Source organism: Neodiprion pinetum, chromosome 4 (assembly GCF_021155775.2).
Source record: "Neodiprion pinetum isolate iyNeoPine1 chromosome 4, iyNeoPine1.2, whole genome shotgun sequence".
Lineage (NCBI taxonomy): Eukaryota > Metazoa > Arthropoda > Insecta > Hymenoptera > Diprionidae > Neodiprion > Neodiprion pinetum.
The window spans coordinates 22433947-22459676 of record NC_060235.2 but is presented as its reverse complement, the minus strand read 5'-3'; the positions used below and the strand labels follow the sequence as shown (position 1 = coordinate 22459676).

Here is a 25730-nt window from a genome sequence, read left to right as displayed (position 1 = left end):
AATCTCACATCATCTTCGAATGAATGCAACAGACTGACTATCGCTATACTATTCGGGTACTCGAACCATCCGGATTTGAAGATTCATAACTGACGTAATTCTTTTTGACAAAATTTTTCGGGAGGCGCGCCTTCACTAGAAAACTTTACGTGCAATTTCACACTATTGTACTATATAAAGAAAATTATACATCATTTAATCATATATTTATTTTGTGAGAATATGGTCAGTTTGATTGAATCAATGGCATTGATTATTTTGTTCAATTGATTTGGATAACAAATGAATGACTTTGCTTACCAAATGATATTTCAAGACGTGTGGTTTTCTGCGAGTTCAGAATTTCTGCTTTTCATATTACGTCTATTAGCGATGATTGAAATTCTTAGTTTGGTTGTTGAAAATGTAATTGCATTTAAAAATGTGGGCAAGTACAGGGGATACAGGTTGAATAATTGCACACGGATCCGCGAAGACATAATTACGCCACTGGCAAATACTATTTTTATATGAAAAAGTCTCTGTTTTCCGATAAAAATGCACTGGCTTTAAACAATCTTCGAAAATTTAGCGTAAATTGAAGCATAAAAAATTGATTTTCAGTATTAGCCCCCTTTTTGCTGGCGATGAAAATATCAGTCATGTATATTAAACTTATAAGTACATAAGTTACATCGTAAATACTGCTATACAATTCATCCCTTTCTTATAACTCCTTTAGTTATTTTCAGATAGTATATATAAAAAACTGGCTTCTGACAGGGATTCAAATAAAATTATTTGTGACGACGTGACTGAGATGCAGTTAGATCAACATTGCTGAATTTGGGTGAAATGGGTGATGTCTATACGGCGCTACCCGAAAATTTCAATCGACGTTCATTTCATAGTCATGCTGCATTATCCACCTGGATACACGTGATGGTAACATTAGTTCTTATCTTTACGTACCGGCCGCTTACCGACTTGAATTGTGCGACGCAGAGAGCGCGGCTCGACGACGAATTTTATCTCGTCTATTTTTAGTTACGGCAAGCCCCATTTAATGCATTTAGGCTGGCAGTCTTTATATACACCTTCGGTGGAAGTCCCCGAAGTTCGCCGGGATTCGGTTAGTTACTTTACCGGCCGACAGAGGCGTGGCGCTCGATTCGAATCTTGAATCTCACTCGTGTTTCGTGCCGCGTTTCTCAGTGTCGCCGAGACGTTCGACGCAGTAAGAATTGTCGGCGGATAAGCGCGCGCTCTGTCACGTGACCGCGTTGTTTTGTTTCGGTATCGCGATCAGTATCGTTCGCAGACACGTGGATAATCCCGCGAAGACAGAAGGAGACCCCGGCTCGCGTGGATAATTCGGAATTCCGAGTTTTTCGTGACGTCGTCGGCGGGAAGGAAAGGAAAGGAAAGACGAGGAACGGAACCAGGAAGGTCTTATCGGCATCGCCGTTGTTGTTACAAGTGCGCATAAAAAGACCGCGGCGAACCGTGAAACGTGCGTGCACCACGCGACAAACTTATGTAAAATTACCAACTGTATGGGTTACGTAACTCGAGTCGCGGCGTGAATCTCTAAAATCAAATACATTTGCGAACCCGACACTCCTCGCTCTGCATTCTCTGATTCGAAACGCGTGCTGTGCACATCGATTAAAGTTCGGTACAGCGAGATTTTGTGTGATAACTTATTGCTGTTACTGTTGGCGTTGGTGCTGTTTGGTGATAATCAGTGAGATTCAGAGAGCGTCAAGTCTTCGCGGTCCTTTTTTTTCCTTACACTTGAACTTGCAGCTTGCCACGGACTTTTTGCCGGCCAGATTCGACGCCAACTTCGGCATCTTTCGTTACATCTCCACTTCACGAATCTACCAAACTACTTCGCGATTTATTGGTGAGTTTGTGTTTATTCGTTTTGTTTTTTAGGTATAGATAATTGTGAGAAATTTAAAACAACGCATCGCATACGCATGTCTGAAATGTTTTCCGGTCTCTAATTCACCGCGATGTTTTTCCCATTTCCCTCGTTCACTATTGTAATCGCGATCTAGAGTCTTCTCAATGTAACGCTTATCGCAAATCATAGCCCCGCGGGAAATTGAATATATTGATTTCACGCTGGTCGAATGTCTGCACGATGGTAGATAGAAGAGAGAAAGAGCACGACGAGTGATAATCGGTGAAACGCGCATTGACCAACAATTGTCAAGGTGATAATGTCGAAAGAGTTGAATATCGGGGGTGTTGAAAGCCTTTTTCAATGTTTTTTTCTCTCGTCAAAATCGCTTTTCAAAAATAATTAAGTTTAAACAATAATCTCGACGCCGAATAGGCGTTCGCTTGTTTTTACATCTCTCGCATGAGCGTGTTGTGTTTCATGTTTTTGTACACAACACTTACGTTATGCAGTTACTTTGAGTTCGACGCATACACCTGTGCTTGCTTTTTCCATTTCCTTTTTCTTTTCCTTCTTCTCTCACGGTTCCGAGAAAAGTATGCAGATTTCTAATCGAGTTTTATTTATTATTATATATATATATATATTATTGCACGCCTTGCGACAATGTTCCCTGTATTACATTTTGCGATATAAATAAATGTGAAATTCTTAGAAGACAGATCAGCGCTGCGGGTTTATAGTTACAGCAGAGATAGATATTTTGTGATCGGCGGGGGAAGCAAAGGCGACGATGACGTCCTATCTTAAATACATGGATGCGTTTCTACGTGTGTACGTACGTACGCGTGCATGAAATCTTCTATTTTTATCTATGGCGAACCTTGAGCTGCGAGTCGCTCAACAATTACACGCATATCCTATGTACGATATACCTACTCATGCAGCTTCAGGTACTGTCATGATTGTTACATTACGTTCATATAATATAGATTCGTACATTTGTGTACGTATAACGATATACGTGACTTAAATACACAGCGAGGTATTTCTATTATATGAAAATTTGAAAAGAATATTGCGGATAATGTATAAAAAATATTAGTGTTTAAGGTACCGAATATGAGTGTTCTCTAAATTATTTTAACCGCGTTGCAGAAACGGTAATTGTTATACTGTCAGACAATATGTGGAGGGAAAAAAAATCAGCGCAATATATCAAAGATATCGCTCTTCGAGTATGCTGGTATTTGTGGATTATTATACCGCAGGTACTAAATCCAAATACGCTCTTCGCCTGCACATATGTCCGTACTATACGTATAATTCGATATCTCCAATTCCCGTGAGTATTACAGTCTTTTTAATTACGTTTATTATTTCGCTGCAACAACCTGTGTTCAACTTCATAGGTCGGATGTATATCTACGCACCTGCATATGATATGTGCAGTGTGTAACATACCGGCCGCGAAGAATCTTTAAATGGGGTGATGGAAGAGGGTGTCAAAGGTCATACCTTAGCATTTACCTTGCTGGTGAAAAACCGCTTTTTATCCGAGCAAATCGTAGCAGCAGCAGCAGCCGTATGAAATTTCGTGCCTGTTAAATAGCGAGCAATCACAAGCATATTTACTTGGAACATTATGATCAGATTGATTTTCGTCGTTGTTAAATTATTAAATTTCTTTTCCCGAGCAATTTTATTTTATATATATTATTATTATTATTATTATTATATACTATTTATAAAATATATATAAATCGTATGCATTAGACAAACACGATGTTACATATTGTGTTATACAAAATAAAATTGTCTAATACATTGTTCGAGCTAAGAAATTTAATAATTCGACAAAGACGATAATCAATCGATATACGCAGAGCAATATGAAAGAATAAATTGAAATGGAAGTGGGAGGTGAAATTTTGGGAAAACCGTTGAAGAAAAGACAAGAAAGGAAAAGGAAAAAGGAACTTGAAACGGTGCTAGCTGCTGTACCTGCGGCTCATTGTCAGTTATTTTGTGTATTTACTCCTTGGACCCGGGGTATATAATGCAGTGAAACCCCTGTATATACGTACCTTTTACATAGTACCTACCTGCAGGATAGAAATCCGTAAATTTCGTCGAAAACCACCCGTCGTTTTTTCGGTGATGCGCGGATTTAAGGGTCGGCTTCGAAATTCCTTATGTATGCATGTATGTATATATGTATCTGCAACAGGTAGCAGGAATAACAGGTATTATCGTTTTCTCTCACGATTTGGAGAAAAGTCTAAAAATATGATGTACAATTATTACATGTCATTGAATTCGCATATGAGATGAAATAAATGCAAGGATCAGGTGTACATGTATATACACGTGCGATGGCATTTTACCAACCTAATAAGATATAACTGGTTACGTGTATCCATAATACACGCATACCTATACCTATATACATAACGTACGGTCTTCGTGGGCGATCGTGAGAAAACTCCGTAGGTAAATAATACATAGATATATACCATTGTAACGTATATATATATATATGTACGTATAAAGTGGACGATAGAGAGATAAGTGTTATACAAACGGGCTTGCATGCAAAGCTATGTATAGTCTGGGGCTAGCTGGCCGGCAATATCGTCTTTTAAGAACTATTATCCGACGGCCGAGACCGAACTTTCCTTTAACTATTATCATGCTAAACGATGCTGACAGTTACTGCATCCACGCATGCACAACCACAAATGGTAACGAGTCACTCTCTCAACTGTAATAATAGTGTAAATACCGTATGTATTATACGCATCCAAACCGTTTCGCACAATCTGTTCTTTATTGCGTTTTACAATGTTTCTGCTTCTTCTTTTTATTATCTTCTCATTTTTCAATTCTGAGACGTATCTTTTAATTTCTCACTTAACGTATGTCACTATTATTATAATTATTATTCTTATTATTATTATTATTATTATTATTATTATTACTTAGCGCCAGTGCGCATAATATTTTCAAAGTGTTGGCAAAAAAATAAGAGAAATAAACAGAAAACTAAAAGAAAATCGAAAAGACAGTAATTTACAAATTCCAACGATCCGTTTTAGAGACCACGTTTTATTTTTATGATTGTTGTTGTTGTTGTTGTTGATATTATTCTTATTATTATTATTGTTCTTATCGTAACACAGCCGCCTTACAATAATTTCTCGTTAAACTTTCTCCAATCATAATTATGTAGTAGAGTACGTCATGCATTTGTGTGCGTATGCGTACATAATAGTATACAGCGCATAGTTACACGTTCAAAACTTCTCGAGTCCGAAAGCCTTTTCCATATAAGTACGCACGCGTTCACGTTGCCTATATATACGTATGTATGCGTACATACATGCATATGTAAACGATTGCATATTTATGCAACTAACCACATTTGTGTAGGGAACGGGATTATATAAGGTACCTTATAATGAATAAAATTTATAATACCGTCGTTTGGTGCGCAGCATATAATAATGATGACGACAATGATTATAATAAAAAGAACGTGAGTTGTAGCATGTACGAATGCTGCGCATTGTCGTTATATACGGAACAACAAATGATGCAGGGGTTATTACCGAGCTTATATTTAATGATAATTATTAAGTTATTTGTACGTACGTTTGTAGATAAAATGCATAGCTGAGGGTTGACGGGAAAAGTAGAAAAATATGTCTACCCGAAATTAACGATCAAACAGACAAAAAAGAAGAGTAGAAATAAGATGATCCTGGCGGTAAGAAAAAACAAAGAAAGAGCGATGAGAATCGTTAATCGAGTAAATTGAGTAATCGGTTAATTGACCGGGGTCAATTTATTGAGAAATATATTACACCGTGTTATTACATTGTGATAGCTTCATTATTTGATTATAATTCTCCCCACGAACTTGGCGAGAGCAGAAAAAAAAAAGGAAAATAAAAGTAAAGAAAGAAAACAAAGAAAGCAAGAAAGATTAATATTTGGAGAATGAGAAGGATCGCTTTTCCACTTTTCTCATCTCTCGTTGCAGAGGATTAATTAGTGCTCATTTGAATCCAGCGTTTTTTCAATCACCCTTTTTGTTGCCTAAACTGTTTGCGTAGAATATTACTTTTCTCTCGACTTTTCTGGGCCCTTTTTTTTTTTTTTTTCTATCTTTCAGTTTCCATCTCTTCACGAAACTATCCACATGGCGCATCATACAGTATACGTATACATACATATAATGTATAGCTTATGATATACATGTAACATATATCCAGAGAAGAAACAGACGCGCTTTATAGATATCTAGCCATGCACGCTGCAGATATTATCAATTAGAGGTGGAAGAGTAGGAGGATATATATATATATATATATATACACGATGTATTCATGAATGCCTCTGGTACAAGCTCGATGATATGATTATAACGCGAGCTAAGTGTAGGGCTTTATGGCTCGGATGAATCTGGTCCAATAAGCAACTTCTCGTTGTAAATGAAAACAAAATAACAATATATATATAGATGTATGTATGTATGTATGTTTCTGGAATTTCTTACTGAAATCAGACCAGTTAACCTAATTAGAGTAATTGACTTTTGACTGCTGTGTTCTTTTTTTTTTTCTTTAAACTCTCTGCGTCTCTCTCTCTCTCTCTTTCTTTCTCTCTTCACCGTAGCGTGGATGGCACTAACTCTCCTCGCTGTTGGGTCATGCCTGTGTAATTTAATAATCCTCTTCCTCTCCCTGCCTTGCTTCGTCGCCTAATGGATATTTTGCGTATATGTTACACTTATACCTATACGTGTGCAATGTAGATACAACGTGATACTATTCTCGTAGTCGTGGTTGATTTAAAAAAAAAAAAAAAAAAAAAAACAATTCAATTTGTTTTTGATGTTTCAATCCTTGGTTTCTTACTTACATATACGTATATTATGTTATATTTAATATAAATTATATCGTACAGTTATACTGCACCAAATTTACATTTATATGTGAGGTATTATTCTACGCCAAATTGAGAAATGATTTTCTCTAACCATTTTTGATATCGTTTATAATTTTTTATACGATTGTCCTAACTCCGAGTAATATTTCTGAATAATTAACCCTTTGCGATTGCACTTATTTATCGTCCCATAAGAAATTTGTACATGGTTTCTGGGGACAAATATGACCCAGGGTGACCGCGAAGGGTTAACATCGTATTTTCCTCTGAGAGAGTGGAAAAAAAAAGTAAAGAAGAAAGATGAAAAAATTTAGATACGTATGAATAATTTATGAATACCTAAAGCGCCAGAATTGAACAATTTTCGTTGAGATTTTCTTTTACGTCGTTATCATGTAATTTTCATTGTAATAATTTGCAATCGCCGTACGATTTTTTTTTTTTTTTTTCTGCTACTTCAACCAACACGTATGAATATACGTGTATATAGCGTGTTTAACGGCGTGTCTATTCTGTATATACACTTAATACACGGTATGTCATACATGTGTACCTGAGCGTTATATACCGCAGTAACCTAAATTCAATACTGAAACTAGAACAGTTCCGCTATACATGAGTTACGTGTACCTAGTAACTATCCTATCAACCTCGTATAACATATATACGTATATTTGTAGATAAAGATTTAGATACATAGATACGATATACGCCACCACGTGACGTAATTGCATAGGGGGCGTTCCTTGCCAACTCGACGGTCTATTTTTTGCTTTTTTATTTTTAATTTTTGTTATTTTTTGTTATTCATTTTTGTTTAGTTTTTCTCTCCAACGATGAGAGAAATTTTTAGTTCCAGTTACCGTTCGGTCCTTAACTGTTTTCATTTTTTACCACGATCGAAAAATATTTTTCTAGGTACAAAATTAAAATTAGTTTCGTAGCTGTTACCGGAAAGTCTAGTACCCGTTACTATTCCTTCTCATTACGATCGCTGTTACTTTATTTTCTTGTAACTGTTGCGAAAATTTAACGCTTGCGCAACGATAAATTAATGTTAAAGCCTTGTTTAACTAAAAAAGTACAGCAAACCTCACAAACTGATTTTGCGTTGCAACTACCAAAAAAGGATCGACGATAGCGCAAAATGGTTAGGCGTACCTCGTTTTTCGTAATTCCAACAATATTCAAACAGTCTTTTTAACGATACCTGTTTTACCGAATTTTTCTAGTTACCGTAACATATGAAATTTTTCTCAGCGAACCTCACAGTACGATTTTTAATTTCGGTGAAAGGTTTTTATACTTGAATTTCAAATTAGGTTAACGCATAATTAGTTCTTCTTCATTCCGATTACCCGTCGTAGAAAATTAAACATTATTTTATATTATTTGTATCTTACCGCTGCTGCTGCTGGATCCGCTACACCGAATGGTCGTCGTATAAGCTACGCTTAATATGCACTATTCGTGATTCAATATTTGTGCAACGTGCCACCGTTATAATAATGTATTCTATCCTTATACGTGACGTGTAATTATACTAATTGGATATAACATTGCTGCAGGTGCTGCTGTTGTTGCACGCAGGTGCGTGTCTGTGTTTACCTATTTTCTATGTACGTATGAAAATACGTATGAAGTTATACGACGTAACCGAAAAGCCGCGTTGTCTGCTCATAATTTTAATTCGTTAATTTATGTACCATTAACCCCACCTCCCCTCATTTATTTTTTCACTATGAAACGTTTTACTAACTAATCGCGGTTACCGTCGTCTTATTTTAAGATAATGTATATTCGACGTCATTAAAAAGTTTTTTTTATTTGCGACAGATCAACTATAACGAAAAACTGTAATAGAACGGATTGTTTGTGTTTTATCTGCGTACGTACGTATAATATTTTGCTATTTTGACGTTCATTTCGCGTTATTTTAGGTGTATATTATATATATATATATATATAAGAAAAAATTAATTAGCTGTATCATTTTACTTTATATCACGATCTTATCGTATCTTGATTTATCATTCCGCCTTTTTCTCTTATATTCTTTTTATCGTTGTTTTATTCTCTTCTTTTTAAATCACAATATTGATTTTTCTGAATTTTTTTTTCAAACATGAACTTTGTTTCTTCTACGCAATATTTATCTCATAGACGTGAGATATGACAATGATATGAATGTTTAACATAAATTGATCGATAAAGAAAAATGGATAATAATTTTTTTAATTACCTGTTCCCAAAATAAATAAATAAATTAATGCCGGAAATTATGACGGCATCGATTCCATACCAACTGTTATTACGATATAAAATTGCACCATACGTACAAAATGAAATTCCTCTTACAACTCAAGTAAAAGAGGAAAAAAGAGCGAGAAGGGGAAAAAGAAAAATTAAAAAAAAAAAGCGGCTTTACACTGGCCGTGAGCCAGCCCTTGAATTTCTCGTTCGAACTTTCACACTGCAGGTTCCAAGTTCACAGAGGCAAAAAAAGAATAATACAGTAGAACTCCTATAAATTCGACTTTCCCTACTTTGGAGGGAAATTCGAATTTCGAACTACAAATTGAAATTCGTAATCAATGATTTTAAAAACCTCGGATATCATATTGCATGAAAATGAGACGATTTTTTTATTTTGTACCACTATAATGGATCCACTATTACAAATTTTGTACGTCTGACCTTGGTTTCGTTATCGGCGAGCCAACAAACGACTCCGCCTACCAATTTTCACTAAAGTTGGAATATCTTTGGATTTTTTTCCACCATAATGGATCCCCGTTTTGGATTTCGCAATCTGACTTCGGATTCGTGATCAGCCACCCAACAAACCGACGAGTGCCAATTTTCATAAAAATCTAAATGTTTTTAGTTTTTTTTTTGTCAGCTTATTGAATACGTCAAATTTGAATTTTGCAAATCTCACGGATTCGTGATTAACAATTCAAACAACCTCACGGTACCAATTCCCGTTTAGATATCATAATTTTTATTTAATTTTTTGAAATTTTGGTATTGAAACAATTGAAAAAAAAAATATTCAACCGATCGAAGCCAAAATCTAGTCAGTTCTGAATTTGGAAAAGCAGCGGCGTCTCGTTCTCGAGATATCGTCGGACAAAAAAATTGATCACACACACACACACACACAAGTCTATCCGTAAATCATCGTAGGTGATTTTCTAGATCTAGAAACGTCGCTCGAAACGTCGAGAACTACTGAAAACTCAACTTTTCATTTTCGAGGTGGTTACAATAATTTTCATTTTTCTCTGCAAACAGAGAAACGTGACGATAATAAAAAAATCGACAGGCGGAAGCTGCTGCATTAATTTAACTCATTTTTTGACATTATGATCCGTTTTCCATATTTTTCTGTACCAATTATTTACATCATCATCGTCCCTGCTTAGCTTTACATCTACCGATTTTATCCTCAGGTAAGCGAGAGATCCCGTAAATTCATGTAATATATACCTTATACATATATAGCTCTTCCCCTCTTGTATTTACCGTTCAATTTCATTCCATTTCGTTTCGTACCGTTTCGTTTCATTCTGTTCGCGCGTTGTGAGAAGATGAAGAGGAGGAGAGCGGATGGCGTGGGATGCAACGGGCATAATCGTATAATAATCATAACAACAATATGTAGGAAATAAATTCGCCTACAATCCGTGTGTAATGGGATATTTTATTAATATTTCTATAACGTGACGGTAATGTCGAAAGAGGAATTCATTCGTTTGATTTTTCGAATTCTGTTGCATGATATTTTATACAATAACAATTTCTGTAACTATCTGAATACCGTGTTCACTTAGTTGAAGTTATTCACCTCGTTATTTTGGTACCGTCAACGTGATAAAGGCGGCGAATCTAGCTTCTAGTTGAAAAAATAATTCAGTACTAACTCTTAAGTTATATATCCCGGTACATGTGCATATAATAATCTTCCGTGCACGGCAAAGCGTTAAATCGCGCTGAATAAGTTGAAAACGCAATGACGAGACCTTATCATCCCCGAGAGTCGCCTTTCTGCGTGCATTGCGGTAATTTTGCCTCGTCGTCGTCGTCGTTCGCGTAATTATATTAGATGCGAGTGAAAAAGGTTTAAAAAAAGAAAGGAAACTGCGTCTGCGAATTGCATGATATTCGAAAATGATCGTAAATGAGAAAAACAAGTATTTTCGTTTCTTTTTACAACGTGTCGAGTACGTTAAAAAGAAGGTGCACTTTTAAGTGAAAACTTTGAAGAAGAAGAAGAAAAAAAAAAAGAAAACTGTCGCACGAACTGAATTTTCAAGGTAAAAATAAATTCTCATTATAGGAGTGAAATTACGATTAATTACACTTTGATGTGGTTTGAATTATAAAAATTAACGATGGCCAGTGTAGACGAAAATCTTTGAAATTTTAGGTATAAACGAGGAAATCTCACCGCGTAGTTAATTCTCAATTAACGTGAGATAAATCGCGATGCAGATTATGCAAAGTATTCGTTGTATATTATCACACGACAAACATCCATGGTCGGATCGGCGATCCGTTCCCATCCTTGGCTCGTGTATGCAGCAAAACGTTACGTATCCTCATTCGTTCAACTATGTCCCCCGGAACGAGAGAGACGGATAATAGAAACGACAATTTGCGAGGAGGAGCAGAAGGGGAGGCAATTTACCAATCGCCCCAATCGCCCTGCAATCGCGTTAACCTTGCCTCTGCCTGCACCCTATCTCCTCTTAACAAGTGTTATTATTGGCTTGTTCCTGCTGTCTTGTACGTGTATCGGATGATGTATATAGGTATAAATTAAGGCTACATTACGCCTATGTACGTATATACATATCATACGCGTGCAGTCTGCGAAGCGGGAGAAACGAGGTGTCGCCAATTACTTTGGAATGTATAGGTGTTATTATTGTGTTTGTGTGATCGAATGGGGTGGAAAAATGAAGGAATATATTTTACAGGGTGACGAGAGACGGGAAAATTCGGAATAGTTTGCGAAAAATCAGGGAATTATGACGGACTATAGGGTAAAATGTACTTTTCTTATAAATTATCTTCAAACTTCGGCTATGCTTCGTAAATTCAGGTGTTACATGTTTCGAAGGTTATAAAAAAGCACGTTTGTTGTAATTTCTTTTTAATATAATAAAAGGATTATTTGATTCAAACTTAAGGGAGAGAGCAATATTTCAACGATATTTCATAAAAATTTTCGCCGTGGTCACGATAATTCATGCTAGCTTTACTTGAAATCAAAAAAAAAAAAGAAATGAAATATATTTTCTGCCAATAGGTGAGCATAGCTAATGAATGAACGAAGGATTTTTTAAAAATTGAAGTTTGAATTTTTGACAGAGCTTTTTGCAAAAAAAGTACGATTTTCGGTACACCTTACACCATGTACTGCCTTGTAAAATAAGTTGTGATCGAGGAGAAAAAAAAAAATTCCTCAGTTCATTCGCTAGTCAATCTTATCTAGGAGAAGTGTGCCAAATATCAATAGGATCGGTACGTTAGTTTCTGAGTAATCGTGTGCACCGAATTCAATTATATAGTTTTGAGAAACGACCGATATAACTGCGACGCTCGAGGCCGATCGAGCCCTAATTTAATAAAGGAATTTCCAAAACCTCTCTCTCCTAGACTTTTACTCTAATTGACTTGAAACTTTGGGAAAATATGTTTGATACGATGTACTATTATAGATTTTTTGAAATTTCTGAACCTTAAACTCCTTCAGCTAACAATAAGCTACCTTTTGGAAATGGTATTGTTCAAATTTATGATTATTTGTATGTTTTTGAATTCGAGTGTATGTATCGAAGGTGCACAATTTCTGGAGCTGGTCATAAAAGGTGCCCAATTTTATAAGGAATTTTGAATTTTTTGACGAGGAAAATCAGGGAAACGTTGGGGAATTTTTTTTCAGCAAAATTGTCGTCACCCTGTTATACAGTAATTTTTTAACAAGAAAAACATAAAACGTTCATATATTTTACGTATAAACTTCATTTAATGAGTATGCAATTATGCATTATACAAAAAAAAAATTAAAAATAAAAAATCTTCAATCAGGTGTTGAAATTAATTACAGTTTAATTCCGTAAAAGAAAAATTTGAACTTTTCGATGATCTTAGGATGAAAAAATAGCCCGTGTACCTAATCTCGTTTGATGACTATACGAATACATCCATAGAAATCATTCGATGTTACGAAGAAGTGAAATAATAATAATAATAAGTCTTGACAAAAAAAAAAAAAAAACATTAAATGTTTTTTATTACAATTCTGAGTCTTAACGGCTCTTTTAAATTTTCTTTCGAGTATATTTATTGAAAAAATCATATCTTATATTTCGCAATATACTTCGGACTCGACGTTTAGATGTATGGATCTTGTTTATCGTTTTTTGGTCTATGCTGTATTCTTTACATTCGATGTTTCGTAGAATTTTGAATATGAATTGAAAATTACGTACGAATTATAAGGAACGCGGCAAACACGTTCAAAAGATCGATGAAAATCTGTTAAAAACCATTGATAACACTGGTCTACAGTGGTTTTGTTGCTCTTGATATTTGAGTCGTCTTAGAAAGATTCGATGTCAACGACCTCAGGAGTAAGCGTAGTTTTTCGAAATTGGCTCTAGTTATTTATTTTATCAACATTTTCATATATGACTCAAAAAAGCAATGTTTAGGTGAAAAATTCGATTTCTTTTTTTTAATATCTAAAGTTTATCAAAAAAATACTATCAATAACCTTAGTTATGCTTACTTTATTCGGGCAGAAGTATAAAAAATATAAGAAATATAATACTTTGTTGTTCTCGCCATGAAAAAGAGGGCACAACAAGTTTCTTCGAAAGGGGGGGTATTGGGGTGTTCCGAAAAAAAAAAAATTAAAAAATTTCTCTCAAACACGCATCAAACTTTCGGTAGAGCATCTTATATAGAATATCTCAGCCAAATACGAGCTTTTAATATTGATTTTTTTCCATTTTCCATTTAAATAACAGGTAAAAAAATTTAGGAAAAAATATATCTCATAAACGTCTGACATATAAACCATCTAAACGTACATCTAATAAACTATCTGTATTAACAGATTCTTATAGGAAATTTCACGCTCTATAAAAAACTACTGATATAGAACTTTAACCGTTCAAGAGAAATTCGCCTTTAAACATTGAGTCATCTCGAATACAATACTACAATAACATAAAAACTAGAGCCAATCTAATATAATCATAATTATATTCGTAAGTTTTACGTTCTCAAACACCAGGATTCGCAGAAAAAATCAGAGCAACAAAAAAAAGTATTTATTTTGTAGAGCTGTGTAATAATTCATCGACGTGCCATTTCACTTATTCATTCATTGATTTATTCATTCGTTCGTTTGTTCGTTCGTTCATTCATTCATTCATCCGTTCGTTCGTTCGCTCGTTCGTTCTTTCGCTTATTCATTGAAGTTTCAGCGCGCCATAAAGGCGGCAGCTTATACTTCGAGTATCAGTTGTAGTAGTGTAGTAGTAGCAGTCCATTGATAAATTTCAACCGAGTCGGTCGGGCATCAAATCCGTTGCGTAAGAACGAGCATAATAAGAAAAAGAGTAATAACAAGATATCTGCATTTGTATAATACATACTGTACCTATGTGTATATTACGTTTACATACATAGTCGATTATCAGGCCAATTATCCCCACTTTTTTTTTTTACATCTATACTCGGTCCAGATTATTTACATTTCCGATTTAACGATCCAACAATTTTTCTTCCACCGTGCAACCGAGTGGTTGAATTCTGTTAATATCTCGTCTTTTTCCTATCTCAATGTATTTCTGAAATTCGTGGTCAAAAGTCGGAATAATAATCATAAATTTTTTCTTACGACATTGTTACATTCGTTTCAACGAGTCAAAAGTGAGATGTACGGAAATTTGGTCGAGTGTCTTGCGCTATATTCGACGGCAGCTGGAAAGAAGAAAGCTGCAGCGCGCTCCAAGATCCCGAAGAAACCGCTTCGCCCACGCTGCTTTATGGGTTATATGCCTGCATGTACACGCCTGTATATCATATGCATACATTACTATACGATACATGGATGATACGTTGCAGCAAGACACCGTGCGATTATATACATTATACATATTTATACAATATGAATATATGTGTACATATTATGCGTTGGCTTTCGGACTTGAGAATTATTCGTTTAAATATATCATATGCCTAGCTGCCCGTCGAGACTTCGCCCGCATCCAAATTTAACGTGATAAAGTGAAAATTCTACTCAGATAAAAAAAAATCTTGCTTACAGTTAAGAATATTTCTACGAAGACTGATAATATCCAATATATAGAATATAACCAAAACACTATCTATAAGAGTTTAGTCGGCGTTCGCATAAGTGTGGGATTTCCTTCTGATTTGGCTTACATCAATCTGACTGTAACGAAATATAGCCTAAAATCTGGTCGGATGTTGTAGGTATTCACAAAAAAAAAAAAAAAAATTAAATCAACATCGGTTCAGTCATTCTGGAGTTATAAGGGAACGTACGTCGGAAAGACTTTGAGTTTTATACATTATAGGTATAGCTGTTGCCCGCGACTTCGTTCCCGGCATGCGTTGCAACGCCGTTCAAAGAATGAAAGTTTTGAAAATATACGAACTGCCACTAAAATATATGAAATACGCTCATTTGTTGAAACGACTCGCGCGCCGCTTATTATAAAATGGTTGTACTGATTCAGAAAGCTTTGCGGGTATGCGCACAATAACTCACCTAAGTTTCATCGCAATCGGATGAATGGCATTGGAACGCATACGGGATAAACAAAGCAACACATATTCATTTTTACGATTATATTATAGATATGTCGTTTTTTACAAGTTTTCATAAAATTTTCTAGTCATTTAGTTATTTGTTTTCTTATTATTGATTGATTTGATTTTTTTTTTCTTTTTACATCGCATCATGCTTTCGTTCGATTGAAATTATTGTATGAGAGATAAAAACGCGTATTCTTCTCCTTCTTGTTCTTCCTGTATTACATTTCAGTATGCAGTCACATAAATCTTTGTCCACCTTCGATCATTAGAGAAGAGAGAGTCGGAACACTCGGCGCGCGTTTGTATAATAAATATGTATGTTGGATAGATGAATCTTGGATACACGGAATGCGTGAGGATAGACTCAAAGACGTAGGTATTTGGGTGAACGGACTGACTTCCTGGATTATAGTGTTTGGACGTTACATATAAACATTTGCATATACGCTGATCATGTAATCATGGGAAAAAAATAAAAACATCGGTGTGATAAACTAAACACGACAGATAAATACCGATATATGTAGAATATTTGCTGAATTTTAGAATTGGAGGTGCGACGAGGCAAATAGAAAAGAATTGGAAAATATCATTCTAAACCCTGTTTTCTCCTTAGTTTACCGTTTCCTTAATCTTTACCTTCTAATCTGCGATTCTCTGCGCATGTCGTTCACGGAAAAAAAGTAATTTATCGAACACCTCGTCGTTCGGCTGTGAAGGCGTGTGGGCACGTCCGTCATTTTCTACTTCTCAAGAGAATATAAGGAAGGAGACAATTATGTCAGCCTACTGCCGTTCCTCCCACGTTCCGTAACTTCCCGTTTTAAACGGTGAATTAAGCAGCAGGTCGATGCTTCGGAAATTGCAGTTGCGAAAGTAATACGCTAATTTAACGAAGTAATTCACGATTAAATAGTTGTATTATTTTCACTGGTGGAAACTTTTCAAGTCTTTTTACAATGATTGAAATTCAGTCCTTGGAATATTTTTCCTTGTTTCTTTATTTTCAGCCGATTCGGAAACATGCAACGTGTAATTTCGTATCTACACATCGTTACGTTGAAAATGACGAAGAAAAAAATGAACGAATGTTCCGAGATCCAGTTCAACGTTGCACATACATTACAAGGTAGAATTCTTACATGGCGTCTGCACGCCGATCATTTCATCGAGGTTTATAAATAGAGCAATCTATTTTTAATTTTAAACCGCACGCTACACGGAAATGGAACGAAGGATCTTCGTAGTAGGTATATGCAGGCATGCAACATCGATTAACGGGTGTAAAAAAGGTAGAAAAAAACTCCGCACGATTTCGTATCCCAAGGCGCAATCATGTTATTCGTATTTGGTTAAGAAAACGAAATGCAAAAGATGAAAATATACGTCTTTTGTTTTACTCTTTTGTCATGTGGAATTTAATGGTTCTATCGAAAATGCAACAATCTACCAATCATCGATGTATTAATGATATCCCGATTTTCAATTTTGTATTCACAGAAGCGATGGCTGCGAGGTAACGAAACTAGATCAAACTCGGCGGAAGAAGGAAGGAAGACGACGATTTCTCGCAGATCGGTGGTTCGCAGTTTTGTTGCGTGTGCATGTGTAAATAAATAAAGAAAAATGGTCAAAGGCGCTGAACGACTTCCCGGCACCTCGTCCAGGATCAGGACGAGGGACGATGGATGCTGCTCCGTCAATTTCCTCAAATGCGTTCTTCACATATACAACGTTGTTCTATTTGTAAGTATTGTACACATATATATATATACATTTACGATTCATTTATCCATGCGTTTGTAATTATTAGGAATAATTTAATGCAGATTATTATCAACGCAGTATCGAATTGAAAAATGCAATATTTATAGTTCATAAAAGGTTTTCTCGAGTTTGAATAAATCGGTATCATGTCTACCAAAAGTATCCAAACGACTAGTGAAAAATACGATTTTGTAATCTGAATTTTTTCTCTCTGTCACCGCATCGAACATATCCATACATCACTCGAACAGGATTCTCGAATTTTGTGCCAAAATTGCAAAAATACTTACTAGAATAACAAGGCGAATATCGCGATGGTCGTTTTTCATTGGGAACGCCTCGGTTTGGAAAGGAACGGACGGAAGAAGCCGAAGCGGCGACGACATAACTCTTGTCCTGTGCTCCGTTGCTTTCCAATTAAGACGCTTTGCCGTTAGCGCGGGTGTTCAGGTAAAGGAAGTGTGTAGGTAGGCAATAGATGGACGAATCTAGGCGAAGAAGGTACATATATAAAAGGTGTAACGGGCCGCACGCGCTTACGCATACATATACATATACGCACACACATGTATTACGTATGTAGTGTATTATGTACACACAATATACACATATGTGTCCATGTACAGGTGTAGTAGCGAGAGTTAGGCGTGTAGGGAAAACTGGTTTTCTGGAATCTCCTGGTCTAGTCGCCATGCGATCATCCAATGCGGCGCAGTCAGGGCACAAATCTCGATGCCTGATCAGTTTTAAATCCCCCCCATGCAGCTCCTCAAGGAATACCGCTTTTTTAAACACGTGCTCAGGGGGCGCGGGGCTATTTTAACCAGAGTGACCGATTTATCGAAGGACCAAAGTATCCGATTTTCAAAGACGCTGATATCTAATTTCTAGAATTATCAATATTCAGACAGTCAAAGTACGGAAAGACAACATACAGAAATGTTAAAACATAGAGCGGTAAAATCTAGAATCTGTTTACGATTTTTTATTACCGAAATGAATTCTGAGGATTTTACATTTTGGCGTTGTATATTCTGAACTATATATTTTTTTGCTTCTCTGTATTTCGACTTTCTGGATTTTTAAATTCTATGAATTTAATTCTCGCTTTTTTTAAAATTCGGTATTTACGTCCCTTGTCTTTTTTTTTTGATTTTCCCGATTTTTATTTTTTTTTCCTCTTTACTCCTTATTCGTATTTTTCTTATACCAGGCTGAGATGAATTTCATCATTCCTTACAGTAGTGTCGGAATTTTTTTTAACAATGTTACGTTGGGTTGTCACGGTTTGAATATCGAAAGAATGGCAAGAAAACATATACATGGTAAGAGTAACTATTTATTAAGTAGTTGGCAATATTCTAAATTTTCTGGTTATCTGTTCTGTTCAATTGACTGCGTTTTTTCACTGAAATAAGGCATGGACATGAATTTATTCTTTCAACATCAAATTAGCGCCATTGTTACCAGAAAATATGCTACGCGTGATTATAATGAAAAAGAATTCTGATGCGTACGAAACTCATTTTGGATTTTCTTTACACAGAACTGCTATATTCTTTTCGTTAGGTTGAAAAAAAAAGGTTTATAGTTAAGGATTGTATATGATAATTAAAAACTAGAAATTTTTCTCAATGTACCCACTTTACCCCTCTTTCTTCTTTTTCTTTCATAAGATCTGTTTAGTCTCGTTTGAAATTGTATATTTTCTTCCGCATATCCTGTTCTTCTACGTTTTCGTTACCTTTTTTCAACTTTGGTACAAGAGTCAAAAAATAGAAACTTGCCACACGGTAGAAGTATCACAGTATCGAATTTTTAAGTACGGCGAAACGTTTTTCATACGATGAATAATAAAATGGGGATATCGTAATCGGAAGTTTAAAAATTTCAAAACTTGAAAAAATGTAAAAAATATGGAAAGTTCAAATACGAAGTAGGTTTTAATACCAGTTTCGATTTCTACAATCAATCTAGACTATCCTCGAAATTATTGACATTCACAAAAATTGACTACTTCCAAATCACTTGGCTAATTCAAAAACCGAACATGGAAACGATCTGAAATTATAACGTCGGAATCAAATACTAAAGTTTTCGACTTCTCACTTGGTGAAAATCATCGAGTGACCACGAAACGAAAAAATGTATCGAATAACTCGAAAGGTTTTTCAAAAAAACGTGACTGACAAACGAATCGTTTGCGTCGTTTCTATTTTCCAGCTTTCCGGCATCGCGGTTGGAGGCATCGGTATTTGGACCGTCGTATCGAAGCACAGCTACATATCTCTACTCTCTACATCCACTTATCCAATATTGGCCTACGCTCTGATCGCTGCCGGTGGTTTGGCCATTATTGCTAGCTGGCTCGGATGCGGCGGCGTTACATCGGAAAACAGATGCATCCTCATTGTGGTAAGTGCAACGCGGTCGCATATCTGATCGCATAGCATAATAATAACGGTGAGAACTTTTTGACCCTCCGCCCCTTGAACTTTGTCCAGGATCAGTTTTAATTTGCAATTTTTATCACGTTTTTGATCGTTCTACTAGTTTTTTTTTTATTTTCTTATACCCTGCAATATTCCTTTGTTATATGTTATATTGACGTAAGATTTTTCTTTAGCACAGGTACGAACGTGTACACAACGATTATAATCAAACTGTAAAAATACAAAAGGAGAAAGGAGAACAATAATAAGAACCTAAAATTAAACCCTCGCTAGTAGGCATATTTATGAAGGGACCCAAATTAATGAAAAGCGATCATCAGGCCAAGGCCGAAGGTCGACTCTTCACAATCACTCAGTCAGTCAGTCAGTCAGTCAGCAGCAGCTTATGGGGTTATATTAAACCTGTATAAAAAAAAATAAAAAGCACCTGGTAAACGAAACAAGGGACTCCATTATGCCTGCTGACGGGCACATTATACAGTGTGAACATTCCTATACATACGTATCGGGATTTAAACCAACCACCGTTACAAACACCATTATCCACGTTGCTCAATGATGAAAAACAATACCGGTGTATTATTTGTATGTGCTTATAGCTGTACGTAGAGGCATATATACGCGATTCCAATGTACGAAACGCGATTATTCTACTAGTATTATTATACTTCAAATCGTATGCTTATACGACCAATTCCAGGGCAGCAGAGTATATGCCTGTAATCTGATATACATTGCTTAGCGTTTGTGCTCCAGAACTCTCTGTTTTTCTTTGTAATTTTTTGGTGTCACGCAGAGAAATTATAAGAGAGTTCAGTTGGACTTTGAAAGATTTCGGTTTGAATCTGAAAAAAATATGTGTAGAAATACACATAATGTACTAAGGAAATTTGTGATTACAACATTCAACAATTAATTATACCCTCTGCGCGAAGGGTTTTCTGTTCATTTTATACATTTCTTGTGTTTGTTTTCCTTCCAATTGATGGAAATTCTTGAACATCAAGTTTCCTGAATTGTTTTCATCATTCATGTATATCCATATGTATCATTGTGCACCAGCTCGACCAGAATCTAACCCTTGACCTCTTGGATTTGGTCTGCGGTTTTTAGTAATGTTCCAACTCTAAAAAGCACTCTCAATTATTTTCACATTTTTTTTGAGTATTTTGTTTTAATGGCGATTTTTGAAAATGAACACGTCTTTTTGACGTAATTTAAAATTCTGAAAAAATTCTCCAAAATCTAGTGTCAGATATCAGCATTTGGAAGTTTCGACTTAGAGAGACTTTTTTTTAGCTTTTGAAAGAAAATAAATTCAAAAAAATTAAACGTATAGTCAGTCTATTGTTGGTTGCTGCTTAATCCAGAGTTTTTAAGTATTTTTTCACATTTTTAAATTACATTCAATGATATGTTGGTTTTCAAAACTTATAAGTAAAACTTTACTCGAAAACATTTGAAAATAATTGAGGGTGCATTTTGAAGTTGGAACAATATTATAAAAAATCGTGGACCATATCGAAGAGGTCGAGGGTCAGTCCTTGGTCGAGTTGGCGTGGAATGACTTATATACGATTTACCTATATTTATATACATGCACGTATGTATCCATACGAAAAATTGTGCGCGGCGGTTAATTTTCACCATAAAAGGGCCGCAATCGTGAGTCGGACGCGTCTTTGGGTCCCTAACTCTTCTTTTTTACTTTCTCTCTCTCTCTCCCTCTCTCTCTTTTTCTCAACAAGTCTGCGCATTTAACGCATATACACACAACGGTATTATACGTATACGCGTGGGATCGGACCCAAAACACATCCATGCATACACGCAGCGACGATTTTACTCGATGCAAGCTCGATCCCGATCATCATCCTCTGGGCCAGGAACTCCTATACGTAATGCACCTTCTTCTACTTCTGCTTGTTCTACCTATAAGGGCATCGGTAATGGGCAACAACAAGATTACAGCCGCGGAAAGGAGAACGGAACGAGTGATCCCCTCTCTCGTTTTTCTTATTTTATTCCTCTGTCTTCCACGTGTATAATATCTTGTAATCTAAACGCCGATCTTGGTACTACAGTTTAATTCATCTTCTTTGTTTTCTATTGCACAATTACAAGCTATTTTAATTTTTTAATTTTTTAGGTATATGGTTAATAATTGACCGTCTGTAAAATGACTGATAGAAAACCGATTATTTATCGGCAATTTTTGGCGAAGATTATATATTTGAAGATGAGAGTAACATATCCTGTTTCTTTGCTCTTTTGCTGCAGTATATATTCGTTGTGATGGCCGTGCTGGTGCTGGAAGCCGGTGTTGGAGCCATATCGCGACTCTACGAGGAGCAAGTCGATCCGGAGATGAGGATGAACCTGAATCGCACCTTCCTCGAAACGTATTCCATAAGATCCAGGGAAACCGCCGCCATTGACGCAATGCAGAAGGAGGTGAATAGCCGTTCTACTTCACAGATTAGCTCTGCGCGACTTTTTATCCGTGTACAATAATGCACAGCAGAGGTTGACGATAAATTATTCATCCATTCGTTCATACACAGCTTTCCCTAGTCGTCGTCGTCGTCGTCGTCATCGTCCTCACCACACACAACTATTTTTCTAACTGTCGAGAATTTGTTTCATTTTTTTGTGTTACTTATTCAATTTTCGTGTAATTATAGTTTTATGTTGGAATACAGTTCAACAGTTTTGTTTCACTTCACAATTTATCGACACATGTAATTCGTAAAATCCGCCTGCGTTTCGGCAACTGAATGTACACGTGACCGGTCGTCATTGTTTATTTTTACCTATTGCATAAATGCAGGCGCATTTGTCCTACGATAATTTGCTCATCTGACATCTCCACGAAATAACCCGATATATCATGCAGTTCAAATGCTGCGGAGCGATGAGATTCGAAGATTGGCTGTACAGCGAGTGGAGAAAAGATAAGGAGGTGATTTCGAATCGAAGCCTCGTACCGGACAGTTGTTGCAAGACCCCGTCTCTTTTGTGCGGTCGCAGAGACCATCCGTCCAACATACAGTACACGGTAAGAATTATTTATCTCTTTATCATATTTCTTTCTCCATATTTTCACCTGCTGCACATTATATAATGTATACATATGTTCTTTTACAGGGTTGTATATACAAATTCCTCGAGACGACGAAGGATCACCTGATCATTTTAGGTGCCGTTGGTCTTGGCCTTTCGGTCCTCGAGTTGTTCGGTATCATCCTTGGTTCCTGTCTCTACATCAAGCTGAGGCACGATTTTGACGACTGAGATTCGATGTTTGGGGTTAATTATTATAACTACGACGACGGTAACGCTGGCTCGTGCAGGTGGATTTCTGATATCGTATTACCTGATGAGGACGATCGAATCTGAATATTTTGTATCATACTATATACATAATATAGTAGTATGTAGGTATTTAAACTTCATATATTATTATATATATATATATTTTTTTCACAAATTTTCGGAGAAGCTCGCCGAGTGATTATATTATGTACGAGAAATCGAACCGGAGTAAGATAATAGGGAACGACTAAAAACGCTGCCGATAGGTAAGTCAAGTCAGGGAAGAAAACTTGTTCGCGTACTTTGTTGCTTTCTTTCAATTTTAACAATTAAATAATTTTTGTATTATTCCATCTCCTCATTAGTATTTCGGAATTAGCGTCGAATTGATCACTCTTTTCAATCAAGTCATGATTATTTTAACCCTAGGACCCTACACTATCTGTACGAAACAAATAACCTACACAGGGGTTACGCGCATCCCATAACTTCAAATCAACGATGCCAACGGATTGTTTGTCGTAGAAGCGTTTTGTTTTTTTCATTCAAAAGCTGAAAGACTGGAGAACAGAATAGTGAATGCGATAAAAACCTAATATGAATTTTTCACCGTGAAAAATTCCATTGAATGAAGTAAGAAAAATGATTTTAGCAAGTCGTAAGAATTATGTGGGGTTGAGGATACCAATGTGTAGGGTCCTAGGCTAATGTAATTCTATTCACATTTTATTTATCTTTTGTCCATTGAACCGGCGAAGCACATCTTATTTTGCAACGATAATTAATCATAAATCATAATATTTTATCGATGGTTTATAATCTGCGAAAGGGCAAAAAGAATCTAAATCTCTGTCAATTTTACGCACAGATAAATTTTTTAAACTCTACATACTTATTATTATAATGAACAGATATTAGAAAGGTGAAGCATCGATAATTTCACACCATTTTTATACATTCACAGAAACAATGAGAACTTGCGGTAAAAATTTATCAGTTTCGAATCAAGTATATAACATATTATACAGCAGGTCTGATCTTTAATATTCGTTTTCGCGAGGACATTGTCTTTTTAATATCTTGTAGTAGTTGTAAACACTAATCTAAATATAATTGCAAAATGTGTTCAAGAGCGCAGATCTACGGATTAAAATATCCACGATCGAGGTAACAAATTTTATATAAATGACGAAAAGACAAAGATGAAATGAAAAAATAAATACCTATAAAATATTTTTACGCACGCACAAAACAATGAGTCTGATCGCAAAGTAACTGCAGCCATCGTATTTTCGATACATAAGTGCTTTGATATAAAAATATGCATACCCCAAGCTACAATTTTGAAAAACGTTTTAACAGTGCCTTGATACAGTATGAATAGTATTCGTATAGTCGATTGATATAAATGCACTAGTGATGACCATATACATTACATAAAGAAATGCGTATATAACTGTTCGTAATAGTATTTATTTCTCACGTCGCGTATTACAGACATTTAGGGTATACATGTATTGCGAAAAGTACAATTCTATTAAGGATATATATTATTATTATTATAATTACTATATCATTATTATTACTGTTACTATATTATATGATACGTATGTACATGCATTATGCGTTTTGATTCACTATCCGCACGCGGTGAGTCTTGTGTTTATTATGATGATCCAGTATTTACCGGGTAACACTGAAAATTATTATTAACATTATTACCGTTATCATGTATGTCAATACTGTACATTAAGGTGGTCCTTATCAAGGTGGAATGAATTTTTTCCGAACCGCCCGGCAAGTCAACTTTAAATAATTCGAAAACAATTCCCAATTTTTTTCAGATTATTGTCTCGACTCTAATCAGTGCCTGTAAGAGGGAGGATTTTCTCATTTAAAATACACGTATCTTGGACACATTCTCAGTACATATATCTTACTGCAAGAGTAATAGCATTCAAAAAAATCTGTAACTGCGAGGTTTTAGTGGGCATTAGTGCTACTATCTGAGATAAAATTCACACCATCATACCAGGTAATCTAGACAAATTGCACTTCCTCTAAATGGAAAAAAGTCGAATTTCGAGGGTGTGCAATTTGTCGAGATTGTATGGTATGATAATGTGAATTTTTTATCGCATATTAGCACTAATGCCCAATGAAACCTCGCAGTTACAGAGTTTTTTGAATATTATCACTCTTACTATAAAATATATACTAAGAATGTGTCCGAAACACTTGTATTTAAAATGGGGAAATCCACCCTCTTACAGGCACGGGTTAGGGTTGAGGTAAAAAACTGAAAAAATTAGGGAATTGTTTTTGAAGTATTTGAAGTTGATTTGGAGGGCGACCCGGAAAAAATCGTCGACCCTCTCAATAAGGACTACTCTACTGTACATGTATATTTATCGTTAGTATTTACGTTAAACTGTACGATAATATGTATAATTATATTACATACCTGATGTACATATCATAAAAGC

The 25730-nt window shown here is 35.7% G+C and overlaps 1 protein-coding gene across 4 annotated transcripts; it reads left to right on the top strand.

Moving 5' to 3' along the window:
* The first annotated feature begins 1199 nt into the window (after positions 1-1199).
* LOC124217939 (CD151 antigen) lies at positions 1200-25728 on the top strand. 4 transcript variants are annotated; one of them, XM_046624132.2, is made up of 6 exons: positions 1200-1888; positions 17210-17455; positions 19700-19891; positions 22210-22383; positions 22826-22987; positions 23077-25728. In XM_046624132.2, the coding sequence occupies exons 2-6, from the start codon at positions 17336-17338 to the stop codon at positions 23221-23223; spliced, it is 795 nt and encodes a 264-aa protein (XP_046480088.1). In that variant the 5' UTR covers positions 1200-1888; positions 17210-17335; the 3' UTR covers positions 23224-25728. The 4 variants fall into 4 exon arrangements, with proteins under 4 accessions (XP_046480088.1, XP_046480089.1, XP_046480091.1 ...); XM_046624133.2 differs by lacking the exon at positions 1200-1888 and adding an exon at positions 14405-14484; XM_046624135.2 differs by lacking the exon at positions 1200-1888 and adding an exon at positions 14407-14457.
* Positions 25729-25730: the final 2 nt, after the last annotated feature.

Excerpts from the sequence above, each read along its gene's own strand:
- LOC124217939 (XM_046624132.2), top strand. The coding sequence starts at position 17,336 with ATGGTCAAAGGCGCTGAACGACTTCCCGGCACCTCGTCCAGGATCAGG. Across the intron at positions 17,456-19,699 it reads TATACAACGTTGTTCTATTT|CTTTCCGGCATCGCGGTTGG; the intron begins GTAAGTATTGTA and ends TCTATTTTCCAG. Across the intron at positions 19,892-22,209 it reads ACAGATGCATCCTCATTGTG|TATATATTCGTTGTGATGGC; the intron begins GTAAGTGCAACG and ends CTTTTGCTGCAG.